The following is a 13,113-nucleotide window of genomic DNA, read 5'->3' as shown; positions in this document are numbered from 1 at the left end:
GCGATGAAGATCTTGTGAATTTAGGGGGAGGGGTTTGTGAGTTTCCTGCATTGTGCAGGGGGTTGGACTAGATGACACTGGAAGTCCCTTCCAACTCTATGATTCTATCCCCCGAACTGTCCTGAAGCCTCCTGGGAAACAGAATCAGCATTTCCATGATAAAATCTAACGATTATCCAAATTGAGATGGCATCTGTTTAACACTGGCAGATGACTGAGGCTCCACCCGGCCCTCATTCTGTGCCACCCTCTCTCTCCCACACCAGGGCAGGTTCAAAGCCGCAAATGCATCGAAGACGTCATCCACTTTGCTTGGGAGGAGCAGCTCTTTCTCCTGGCTGATGAGGTGAGCGCCCCCACCCCCTGCTGAGGAAGCGGGCACCGGAGAGTGCTGGGACCCTCTGCCAAGAACTGGAGCTGCAGAGTGGGGGGTGGGGGGGACTGCGTCTGAGCTTGGAATCCTGGTGGCTTCTCGCTCCAGCATAGTCCAAGAGCTTGACTCCTTGCCCAACGGGGCCCCTCATCACTGTGCCCACTGAGAGCCAGTTTGATGTAGTGGTTAAGTGTGCAGACTCTTATCTGGGAGAACCGGATTTGATTCCCCACTCCTCCACTTGCACCTTCTGGAATGGCCTTGGGTCAGCCATAGCTCTCTTATCTGGGAGAACCGGGTTTGATTCCCCACTCCTCCACTTGCAGCTGCTGGAATGACTTTGGGTCAGCTGTAGCTCTTGCAGAGTTGACCTTGAAAGGGGAGCTTCTGGGAGAGCTCTCTCAGTCCCACCTACCTCACAGGGTTTCTGTTGTAGGGGAGGAAGGGAAAGGAGATTGTAATCTGTGTGTCGGGGGAGAAGGTAAAGAGAGCCAGTTTGGTGTTGAGGTTAAGTGTGCGGACTCTTATCTGGGAGAACCAGGTTTGATTCCCCACTTCTCCACTTGCACCTGCTGGAATGGCCTTGGGTCAGCCATAGCTCTGGCAGAGGTTGTCCTTGAAAGGGCAGCTTCTGGGAGAGCTCTCTCAGCCCCACCCACCTCACAGGGTGTCTGTTGTGGGTGGGGGGAGGTAAAGGAGATTGTGAGCCGCTCTGAGACTCTTCAGAGTGGAGGGCGGGATATAAATCCAATATCTTCATCTACCTCACAGGGTGTCTGTTGTGGGGGAGGAAGGGAAAGGAGATTGTGAGCCGCTCTGAGACTCTTCGGAGTGGAGGGTGGGATATAAATCCAATATCTTCATCTACGTCACAGGATGTCTGTTGTGGGGGGGGGAGAGGTAAAGGAGATTGTGAGCCGCTCTGAGACTCTTCGGAGTGGAGGGCGGGATATAACTCCAATATCTTCATCTACCTCCCAGGGTGTCTGTTGGGGGGGAGGAAGGTAAAGGCGATTGTGAGCCACTCTGACACTCTGATTCAAAGAGAAGGGCGGGTGTAAATCTACAGTCTTCTTCTTCTTCCTCAGGTTTATCAAGATAACATTTATGCCAAGGGCTCCGAATTCCACTCCTTCAAGAAGGTGCTCTTTGAGATGGGGCCCAAGTACTCGGGAACGCTGGAGCTGGCCTCCTTCCACTCCATCTCCAAGGGCTTCATGGGCGAGTGAGTTCTGCGTCTCTTCTTGCGCCAGAGCCCTGGTCGGAGGTCATGGCTGAATGCACATGGGGGTGGAGTGTGGGGTCATGGGGGCTAGCCTCGCCCTCCACAGAGGCATCGGCCTTGGAGGCAGAGGAACTCCTTTGTAGAAAAATAGGTGATGGAGCTCATTACCATAATTCATTAGCATATGCTGCCCCCCCAGCCGAAAGCAACTCGATGCAAGAAAGGAGAGCCCCGGGGCGAATGAGGTCTGCTTGGGCTGGCTAGAGATCCAGGCAGCCGAAGCAGGCCTGACTCGCCTGGGGCTCTCCCCCCCACCAGTCAAAAGGCCAGCAAGCCACCCAAATCACATAAGAAGTGGAGGAAGGGCGGTGCAGGCTTCTTCAGGGTTAATGAGGGCTGCTGGGGGTGTGGAGAGCCAGTTTGGTGTAGTGGTTAAGTGTGCGGGAGAACTGGGTTTGATTCCCCACTCCTCCACTTGCACCTGCTGGAATGGCCTTGGGTCAGCCAGAGCTCTCTTATCTGGGAGAACTGGGTTTGATTCCCCACTCCTCCACTTGCACCTGCTGGAATGGCCTTGGGTCAGCCATAGCTCTGGCAGGAGTTGTCCTTGAAAGGGCAGCTGCTGTGAGAGCCCTCTCAGCCCCACCCACCTCACAGGTGCTTGTTGTGGGGGGGGGAAGGTAAAGGAGATTGTGAGCCGCTCTGAGACTCTGTCCTTGAAAGGGCAGCTTCTGTGAAAGCTCTCTCAACCCCGCCCACCTCACAGGGTGTCTGTTGTGGGGGAGGAAGGTAAAGGAGATTGTGAGCCGCTCTGAGACTCTTCGGAGTGGAGGGCGGGATATAAATCCAATTCCTTCTTCATCTTTTTCTTCCGGTGACTGGCTGGCTGCCAACTCTCCTAATCCAGGGATTGTTATGCAGCTGCACCTGCTGTTCAATGGACAAGGTAGGTGGGGAGGAAGAGGGGAAATCGTCAGAAAGGTTCAGGAGCTGCAGTCTTCTGAGCTCCTGCTGAATCTGAGGCCTGATCTTATTCATTTATTATTTATTTATTTGTTCGATTTATATCCCGCCCTACCCCACCAAAGCGGGCTCAAGGCGGCTTACAATGCAGAATGCTAACAGTAAATCAGTTTAAAATACATTAATGATTATACAATATAATACATAAAAATACATAAAACTCACATCAATATACTATGCTATGCTACCTCTTCCTTAAGTCAATTCTTCAAGTATTCCACTGTTCAATATTCTGATGTTCATAAGTTTAAATATTCAGGCATCCCGATATCGATCAGTTGTATGCCAACCGGAAGAGGGCTGTTTTACAGGCCCTGCGGAACTGATCAAGGTTCTGCAGGGCCCTCACCTCCTCCGGGAGCTGGTTCCACCAACAGGGGGCTGCAATCAAAAAGGCCCTGTCTCTGGTCGCTTTCAGACGGGCCTCCTTTGGCCCAGGGATTATAAGGAGGTTCTGAGACCCCGATCTTATCCACTTTAGAAGGTCTGACAAGGGCTTCCATTCTGGGGCCGTCCTCTTCTTCGGAGAGGGTCACTTGATGTCCCACTGCCGGAAGTGGAAGGCTTCAGCAGGGCTTTTCTCTGACCTTGAAGGCCCCTTCCCCCCCCCCCGATGGAAACCGACCCAGGAACAGAAGGTGTACATTTCAGTGGTCACCTTTCTGCTGCCCGCATTCCAAAATGGCCGCCTTGAGCCCCTCTCTTGTCCCCTCCTGTTGCCAGGTGTGGTTTCCGGGGAGGCTACATGGAAGTGATTAACATGGACCCCGGGGTCCAGCAGCAGCTCTCGAAGCTGGTCTCGGTGCGTCTGTGTCCCCCCATTACCGGGCAGATCGTCCTGGATGCCGTGGTGAACCGGCCTCAGCCTGGAGACCCCTCCTACGAACTCTTCGACCAGGTACGCCAAAGCGGGACTCCTGGGCCTGTGGAGGAGCTTCGCCTACTTTGCAGGGCTGTTGTGAGGATCAAATGGGGAGGGAAGAACAAGGTGCCCTGAGTTTAGGGTTGCCAATGCCCAGGTGGGGGCAGTTTGGAGGTCCTCCCCCCGCTTCAGGGTCAGGTGGGAGAGGGAAATGTCTGCTGGGCACTCCATTATTCCCTACGGAGACCGATTCCCACAGGTTATAATGGAGAATTGATTCGTGGGTGTCTGGGGCTTGGGGGTGGGGCTTTTTGAGGTAGAGGCACCAAATTTTCAGCATAGCGTCCAGTGCCTGTCCTCAAAACACCCTCCAAGTTTCAAAAAGATTTCACGGGGTCCAGTTCTCTGAGCCCCCCAAAGAAGGTATCCCTATCCTTCATAATTTCCAATAGAAGGAAGGCATTTAAAAGGCGTGCAGTCCCATTAAACGTGATGGCCAGAACTCCCTTTGGAGTTCAGTTATGCTTGTCGCACCCTTGCTCCTGGCTCCACCCCCAAAGTCCCCAGATATTTCTTGAATTGGACTTGGCAACCCTACCTGATTTCCTTGGAAGGTCAGAGTAAGAATGGTGGATATCAGATGAAGCATTGAAATGCTTCCCTGACAAGCTGGGGCCCAGGCTGACAACACCCCCCAACCCCCAGGACCTTCAGACTTTCCTTCCTTGCCTTGGAGGCAGGGAGACAGGGATGCCCCATTCAGATAACCCAGACGTGCTCCATATACTTTCCTGAATTCTCGTTTTCCTTGCTTGTAAATTCCTGTCTGTTCAGGATTCTGCCTGCTCCCCGCCCCATTTTGCATGCATTTTGCTCCCCCTACTGCTTGATTCGATATTACATAGATGTCCAGCATAAAAACATACAGATAGATCCAAGTAGGCAGCTGTGTAGAACAAAGTAGGAGTCAAGGGTCACCTTTAAGACCGACAAAGTATTATTCAGAACGTAAACTTTCGTATGCATGCAGACTTCTTCAGACGAGGGAATGGGGTACAGTGGGCTGAAATACATGTAGTTGGTGGGTTCACTGATACACAGATAGAATTAGATGACAAAATAGTGTAATAAATTGGAAGGCCATTTGGTCTGGATAGCAATAAAAGGTAATAAAAGTTGCCTGTTAATTGCTGTTGCTGCAAGTTTAGGTAAAACAAAAGGACATGTAATTCCTAGCCGCCCTGAGCCTGCTTCGGCGGGGGAGGGCGGGGTACAAATAAAATTTATTATTATTATTAAGGCCACTGTGTGGCACAGAGTGTTGGACTGAATGGGCCATTGGCCTGATCCAACATGGCTTCTCTTATGTTCTTATGTGACACAGAGTGTTGGACTGGAGGGGCCATTGGCCTGATCCAACATGGGTTCTCTTGTGTTCTTATGTGACACAGAGTGTTGGACTGGAGGGGCCACTGACCTGATCCAACAGGGCTTCTCTTATGTTCTTCTGTGACACAGAGTGTTGGACTGGAGGGGCCACTGACCTGATCCAACATGGCTTCTCTTATGTTCTTATGTGACACAGAGTGTTGGACTGGAGGGGCCATTGGCCTGATCCACCAGGGCTTCTCTTATGTTCTTATGTGACATAGAGTGTTGGACTGGATGGGCCATTGGCCTGATCCAGCACGGCTTCTCTTATGTTCTTATGTGACACAGAGTGTTGGACTGGAGGGGCCATTGGCCTGATCCAACATGGGTGCTCTTGTGTTCTTATGTAACACAGAGTGTTGGACTGGATGAGCCATTGGCCTGATCCAACAGAGCTTCTCTTATGTTCTTATATGACACAGAGTGTTCGACTGGAGGGGCTATTGGCCTGATCCAACAGGGCTTCTCTTATGTGACAGAGAGTGTTGGACGGGAGGGGCCATTGGCCTGATCCAACATGGCTTCTCTTATGTTCTTATGTGACACAGAGTGTTGGACTGGAGGGGCCATCGGCCTGATCCAACAGGGCTTCTCTTATGTGACACAGCGTGTTGGACTGGTTGGACCATTGACCTGATCCAACAGGGCTTCTCTTATGTTCTTATGTGACAGAGAGTGTTGGACTGGAGGGGCCATTGGCCTGATCCAACATGGGTGCTCTTGTGTTCTTATGTAACACAGAGTGTTGGACTGGATGAGCCATTGGCCTGATCCAACAGAGCTTCTCTTATGTTCTTATATGACACAGAGTGTTGGACTGGAGGGGCTATTGGCCTGATCCAACAGGGCTTCTCTTATGTGACAGAGAGTGTTGGACGGGAGGGGCCATTGGCCTGATCCAACATGGCTTCTCTTATGTTCTTATGTGACACAGAGTGTTGGACTGGAGGGGCCATCGGCCTGATTCAACAGGGCTTCTCTTATGTTCTTATGTGACACAGCGTGTTGGACTGGTTGGACCATTGACCTGATCCAGCAGGGCTTCTCTTATGTTCTTATGTGACAGAGAGTGTTGGACTGGAGGGGCCATTGGCCTGATCCAACATGGCCATGTTGGATCAGGCCAATGGCCCATCCAGTCCAACACTCTGTGTCACATACGAACGTAAGAGAAGCCTATCCTTCATTATTTCCAATGAAGGGAAGGTATTTAAAAGGTGCGCGGTTCCTTTAAGTGTGATGGCCAGAACTCCCTTCTGAGTTCAATGATGCTTGTCACACCCTTGCTCCTGGCTCCACCCCCAAAGTCTCCTGGCTCCACCTCCAAAGTCGCAAGCTATTTCTCAAATTGAACCTGGCAACTCTATTCATTATTTTCAAAGGAGGGGAAGGCATTTCAAAGGGGTGCGGTCCCTTTAACTGTGATGGCCAGAACTCCCTTTGGAGTTCAACTGTGCTTGTCACACACTTGCTCCTGGCTCCACTCTCAAAGTTTCCTGGCTCCACCCCCAATGTCTCTTAGCTCCACCCCACAGTCTCCTGGCTCCACCCCCAAAGTCCCCAGATAGTTCTTGAATTGGACTTGGCAACCCTAGCCCTGGGTGGGTTGGTCCTCCTTGCAGCCCCCTGACCTGACCTGATGACCTGACCTGACCTTCCGGCCTCCTCTTGCAGGAGAAGCAGGCTGTGCTGGCGGCCCTCGCCGAGAAGGCACGGCTCACGGAGGAGGCCTTGAATCGAGCCCCTGGCTTCCGCTGCAATCCGGTCCAGGGGGCCATGTACGCCTTCCCCCAGATCCAGTTGCCCCCTCGAGCTGTGGAAGCGGCCAAGGTAAGGCCGGCTAGAGTGATTTCAGTGGGGCAGGAGTGGGGCAGAGCTCAGGGGAGGAGCGGGGGCTTTCAGGCTGTAGAATCCCCCAGCAGGGTCTGGGGAAAAAGACCTGCCCCGAAACTTGGAAAGCTGCAGCCTGGCAGAGTCGAGCAGAGCTGGTTGAGAGGGGGAGAAGAGGCGCATTCCAGGTGTGGACCTTCGTCCTCAGGGGCCCAGCTGCATGCAGATCTGGTGGGCAGCCAGTGCAGCATCCAAGCATGCTGGGTTTGAGCTTCAAGGCCTGTGATGGGGAATGCAAGCCTGCGGCAGCTTGGAGTGTTATTTATTCATTTATTTAATTGGATTTGTGCCCCCCCCCCCCCGCTGAAACAGCCTCAGGGCTGTGCTGGGTTCAGGTTGCCATGCGGCGATGACCCCACCAGCTCCTCTTCTCTCCCCCCAGGCCCAAGGGAAGGCCCCGGACATGTTTTTCTGCCTCCAGCTGCTGGAAGAGACGGGGATCTGCGTGGTGCCAGGGAGCGGCTTTGGGCAGAGGGAGGGCACCTTTCACTTCAGGTAACTGGTCCCCTGAGACTTTCCCTCCAACTACAAATCTGTAACAACCACCCTGTGAGGTGGGTTACATTGGTGTTTCCCATTTGCAGGGTCGCGACCTGGCACCAGGCCATGGAAGCCTCAATACCGGGTCACAAGAAAAAGCCAAAGCTAGCCCCGCCCCCAGCAAAGCATGAGCTCTGCTCTGCTTCCTTCCTTTGCCCGTCTCTGTGTTGTGCAGAAAAAGCTAGCCTTGAAGACTGACACAGGCTGCAAAACCTGAGCTCCATTTTCCTTCCTTCCTTTCCCCGTCTCTGTGACATAATTTCTGTCTCCCAGCTCCACCCCCAAATTCTCCTGGCTCCACCCCCAAATTTTAGTGGCCCACGAAGGAGAAGTGTAAAAATAACTGGGCCATGGGGGGAAAAAGTTTGGGATACCCTGGGTTAAATTATGTAACTGGCCCAGGGTCTCTTAGTGAGCTCCGTTGGTGGGGAAGGGATTTGAACCTGTGTCTCCCAGATATCGTTTTGACGCTTTTAATCCCATTATACCACACTGGGCGTCAGAGGACTTGGGTTGATTTAGGGAAGGGGGTGCAACTCTGGCAAGGGGGGGACTGCCTCTGGGGGGGCCTGGTGGTCTGGATGGGTCCATCGGTCGCTCTTCCTGGCTCTGAGTGCCTCCTTGTGCTCTGCTCTCCTTCCCAGAATGACCATCTTGCCCCCCGTGGAGAAGCTCCAGATCCTGCTGCAGAAGCTGACCCAGTTTTACGCCAAGTTCGTCCAGGAATATTCCTAACCTGCAGGGCCCCAGCACCGGGGGTGGGTGGGAAGGGGCACCGGAGGGAGGCTGGGGCAAGGGTAGGGAAGACTCCAACCTCCACAGTCACCTTCCAGCGGCCCCCTGGTCCTGTCACGGCCACCCTCTGCAAGGCCCGCTCCTGTCCGAGCAATAAAAGATGGCGGCACGCGGAATGGCCAGTGCCACTTGGCTGGACTCTTTACCCACAAGGCATTGCCTGGACGTTGGGGCAGCTCCCATTGGCTCAGCCCTTCGGAGGAGACTCAGACGGTGGGGGGGACCTCAGCCTGCCCTCAGAGCCTCTGTCTAGTAGGTTGTTCTCGCAGGCTGTCTTTGGGGCCGCTTACCCCATATCCAGGTGAACAAAGGAATGGATTCTGCTGCCTTAAGCCCCTGCCTCCCTGGGCTGCCTGGCTGAGAAAGATCTTTCCCAGTACTGGCCCCTGAGATCCTTTTAACTAGAGGTGCTGCTGGGGATTGAACCCGGGGCCTTCTGTATGCAAGGCAGGGGCTCTACCGCCCAGCCACAGCAGCCTCCACTTCCTGTGGCCTAACTTGGGCTGTTGGGCTAATGCCAAGCGACGGTGCCCGCGAAGGAGGAAACAAATCACAAGAGGAAGCTGTGCAATGAAACGCTGTACAGAAGCAAAGAGCTCACGGCACGATACTGCAAACGGTATAGCTTGAATTGAGAAATGTACAATAAAACATGTATGAAAAAGCTCTCGTCACACCATCATTCTATACTGTACACGGACAGCCAGTTTCAAGGCTGACTTGATTTCAGTGCTGACACCCCTTCGTGCAAAATGCAGTAGACCTAAATCCAAGTCCACGGGGGAGCTGTTAAAAATAATAAAGGGTCCCGCGCCGTCTTCTGTCACTCACGCGGATTCAAAAAGAACTTGGTCCAGAAGTCCCCACAGAAAAGAAGCACGCTACGGCAGACCGGGAATCAGCCGTTTCTCCAGGCTTCGTCAGGTATTTGCCTGCAATCGGGAGCGGTGATGCAATCACAGAGTCCCTTCGAGTCGTGCAGAAAACGCTGGCGTTCCCGGACGAGATCGCAAGAACTTTTTCATAAGTGTTTTATTGTACATTTTCTAGTACAATTTATACCATTTGCAGTATTGTGCTGTGAGCTTTTTGCTTCTCTATAGTGACCCACGAAGGAGGGCCAGAAAACTCAGCCTGGTGCTGTCCTTTCTCCTGGGCAGTGAGCCTTCCATCCCCAGCGGGGATTCTGCACCAGGATTCGGCGGGGGGGGGGGGAGGAGGGGGGTGTTCTTCCTTGGCTGCCTCAAGGATTCCAGCGTTCCCACAGAGAAGCTGTCTGCACAGGGCACGGGGGCAGAGTCCGGGCTGAATAATGCATGCCTAGCAACGGGGTTTGGTTCTGCTCCGTCTAGGCTGGGGTGGAGGAGTCCAGCAGAAGCCAGGGAGGTGGCATTATCATGCTTGCCGCCGAAGTGTTTCTTGACATGGATGTTTTGCCCTGGTGTTGTGCGTCCTCCCCAGTGTGCCTGAGCGTGGACATGAGGGGTCAATAAAAGCCACTAGAATGAACTGGAGGGGGGCTGTCTTCTCTGGGAGTTCAGGCGCTGCACCCCATCTGGCCGAGTTCCAGCATGCCTTGTGGAAGGAGGATGGTGGGTGGGGAAACAGCAGGGGGGAAGCCCAGAGTTCTCCTGTGCAAAGTCAGCTGACTAGGAGGCGGAGCTGGGCCACAAGGAAGGAAGGAAAGCATGGAGGTGGAGGGGGGGTGGAGGGAGAGGTGGAAAGAAAGGCAATTTTTCTTTCAATGCATTCTCTAAGCTGCAGGTTGGCTTGGCGAAATGGTTTAAAGAGAGAAAATGCCTTCTCCAAGCTGGCCAACAGGGTGGTGGGGACTTCAAGAGTGACACAATATGTGTGAAAGAGCCCTACTGTAGAGCCTGAGAAGAGCTCTATACTGCAACCGGGGGGGGGGTGAGCTTGGGGGAGCTGGAAATGTGGCCCAGAATGTTTGACTGTTCAGAGGAGCATCAAGAGAAGCCAAGCAAACCAGGCGGGGCATAGGCTTCATGCTGCAGCTGTGGCCAGAGAAGAAGACTGCAGATGTATTCCCCGCCCGTCTCCCTGAATCGGAGACTCAGAGCGGCTCACAATCTCCTTCTCCCACAACAGACACCCTGTAAGGTGGGTGGGACTGCAGAGGGCTCTCACAGCAGCTGCCCTTTCAAGGACAACCTCTGCCAGAGCTCTGGCTGACCCAAGGCCATCCCAGCAGGTGCAAGTGGAGAATCAAACGCGGTTCTCCCAGATAAGAGAGCTCTGGCTGACCCAAGGCCATTCCAGCAGGTGCAAGTGGAGGAGTGGGGAATCAAACCCGGTTCTCCCAGATAAGAGAGCTCTGGCTGACCCCAGGCCATCTCAGCAGGTGCAAATGGAGGAGGGGGGGAATCAAACCCAGTTCTCCCAGATAAGAGAGCTCTGGCTGACCCAAGGCCATTCCAGCAGCTGCAAGGGGAGGAGTGGGGAATCAGACCCGGTTCTCCCAGATAAGAGAGCTCTGGCTGACCCAAGGCCATTTCAGCAGGTGCAAGTGGAGGAGTGGGGAATCAAACCCGGTTCTCCCAGATAAGAGAGCTCTGGCTGACCCAAGGCCATTCCAGCAGCTGCAAGTGGAGGAGGGGGGAATCAAACCCGGTTCTCCCAGATAAGAGAGCTCTGGCTGACCCAAGGCCATTCCACCAGGTGCAAGTGCAGGAGTGGGGAATCAAACCCGGTTCTCCCAGATAAGAGAGCTCTCGCTGACCCAAGGCCATTCCAGCAGGTGCAAGTGGAGGAGTGGGGAATCAAACCTGGTTCTCCCAGATAAGAGAGCTCTGGCTGACCCAAGGCCATTCCAGCAGGTGCAAGTGGAGGAGTGGGGAATCAAACCCGGTTCTCTCAGATATGAGAGCTCTGGCTGACCCCAAGGCCATTCCAGCAGCTGCAAGTGGAGGAGGGGGAATCAAACCCAGTTCTCCCAGTTAAGAGAAACTATGGCTGACCCAAGGTCATTCCAGCAGCTGCAAGTGATTTGGAGTTGGGAGTGAGCAGTGAAGTGGCCAAGTTTGCAGATGACACTAAATTGTTCAAGGTGGTGAGAACCAGAGAGGATTGTGAGGCACTCCAAAGGGATCTGTTGAGACTGGGTGAGTGGGCGTCAGCGTGGCAGATGCGGTTCAATGTGGCCAAGTGCAAAGTAATGCTCATTGGGGGCCAAGAATCCCAGCTACAAATACAAGCTGATGGGGTGTGAACTGGCAGAGACTGACCAAGAGAGAGATCTTGGGTCGTGGTACAGAACTCACTGAAAATGTCAAGACAGTGTGTGATTGCAATAAAAAAGGCCAACGCCATGCTGGGAATTATTAGGAAGGGAACTGAAAACAAATCAGCCAGTATCATCATGCCCCTGTATAGATCGATGGTGCGGTCTCATTTGGAATACTGTGTGCAATTCTGGTCACTGCACCTCAAAAAGGATATTATAGCATTGGGAAAAAGTGCAGAAAAGGGCAACTAGAATGATTAAAGGACTGGAACACTTTCCCTATGAAGAAAGGTTAAAACGCTTGGGGCTCTTTAGCTTGGAGAAACATTGACTGCGGGGTGACATGATAGAGGTTTACAAGATAATGCATGGGATGGAGAAAGTAGAGAAAGAAGTACTTTTCTCTCTTTCTCACAATACAAGAAACTCGTGGGCATTCAATGAAATTGCTGAGCAGTCGGGTTAAAACGGATAAAAGGAAGTACTTCTTCACCCAAAGGGTGATTAACATGTGGAATTCACTGCCATAGGAAGTGGTGGTGGCTACAAGCATAGACAGCTTCAAGAGGGGGTTAGATAAAAATATGGAGCAGAGGTCCATCAGTGGCTATTAGCCACAGTGTGTGTATATATATATATGTGTGTGTGTGTGTGTGTGTGTATATATATATACATACACACACTCTGTGTCACACAGTGGCCAATAATATATATAAATTATTGGCCACTGTGTGACACAGAGTGTTGGACTGGATGGGCCATTGGCCTGATCCAACATGACTTCTCTTATGTTCTAAGTGGAGGAGTGGGGAATCAAACCCGGTTCTCCCAGATAAGAGTCCACACACTTCACCACTACACCTAGGGTTGCGAAGTCCAATTCAAGAAATATCTGGGGACTTTGGGGGTGGAGCCAGGAGACTTCGGGGGTGGAGCCAGGATACATTGGGGTGGAACCAGGAACAAGGGTGTGATAAGCATAATTGAACTCCAAGGGAGTTCTGGCCATCACATTTAAAGGGACAGCACACCTTTTTAAATGCCCTCCTTCCATAGGAAATAATGGATAGGGGTACCTTCTTTTGGGGCTCATAAAATTGAACCCCCTGGTCCAATCGTTTCGAAACTTGGGGGGTATTTTGGGGACAGGCACTAGATGCTATACTGAAAATCTGGTGCCTCTATCTCAAAAAACAGCCCCCCCTAGAGCCCCCAATACCCACGGATCAATTCCCTATTATTCCCTATGGGAATCATTCTCCACAGGGAATAATAGATGGGGGCGGGGCTTCCCCCGCCAGCCAGCTGGCTGGGGGCGGGGAGAAGCCTGTAAAAACAGGGGATCCCCCTCTGGGACCTGGGGATTGGGAAGCCTAACTACACCAGACTGGCTGACGCCCTCCTCCCTGCCTGCTTTCTGAAGCAGGGATGTCACAAAATTGGGGGAGTGGGGAGGCTTTGAATCCTTAGGAGTCTCATAGTTTTGTTCCCCAAATCATACATCCCAGAATCATAGAGTGATAGAGTTGGAAGGGACCTCCAGGGTCATCTAGCCAACCCCCTGCACAATGCAGGAAACTCACAAATACCTCCCCCCTGCTCCACACTCAGAAGATAGCAACAACCCTTAGCGGGGAGGGTGGGGTATAAAATTAAACCTTAAACCTAAAAACTAAATCCAGAATCCCCAACCAAACTGGCCTGGAGACAAATTGGCAACCAGCATTCCC

The 13,113-nt window shown here is 52.7% G+C and overlaps 1 protein-coding gene across 1 annotated transcript in view; it reads left to right on the top strand.

The window, feature by feature from the left end:
- LOC132590919 (alanine aminotransferase 2-like) overlaps nucleotides 1-8,259 on the top strand; it is a 53,769-nt gene extending 45,510 nt beyond the window's left edge. Inside the window, exons 7-12 of the mRNA XM_060263838.1 lie at nucleotides 267-346; nucleotides 1,462-1,598; nucleotides 3,345-3,519; nucleotides 6,589-6,744; nucleotides 7,187-7,299; nucleotides 7,989-8,259. Coding sequence (XP_060119821.1) covers nucleotides 267-346; nucleotides 1,462-1,598; nucleotides 3,345-3,519; nucleotides 6,589-6,744; nucleotides 7,187-7,299; nucleotides 7,989-8,079 — 752 coding nt within the window. The 3' untranslated portion in view covers nucleotides 8,080-8,259. The remainder of the gene's footprint in view (nucleotides 1-266; nucleotides 347-1,461; nucleotides 1,599-3,344; nucleotides 3,520-6,588; nucleotides 6,745-7,186; nucleotides 7,300-7,988) is intronic.
- The last annotated feature ends 4,854 nt before the right edge of the window (nucleotides 8,260-13,113 follow it).

Source organism: Heteronotia binoei, unplaced genomic scaffold, assembly GCF_032191835.1.
Source record: "Heteronotia binoei isolate CCM8104 ecotype False Entrance Well unplaced genomic scaffold, APGP_CSIRO_Hbin_v1 ptg001179l, whole genome shotgun sequence".
NCBI lineage: Eukaryota > Metazoa > Chordata > Lepidosauria > Squamata > Gekkonidae > Heteronotia > Heteronotia binoei.
This window is presented reverse-complemented; position numbering and strand designations above follow the sequence as displayed.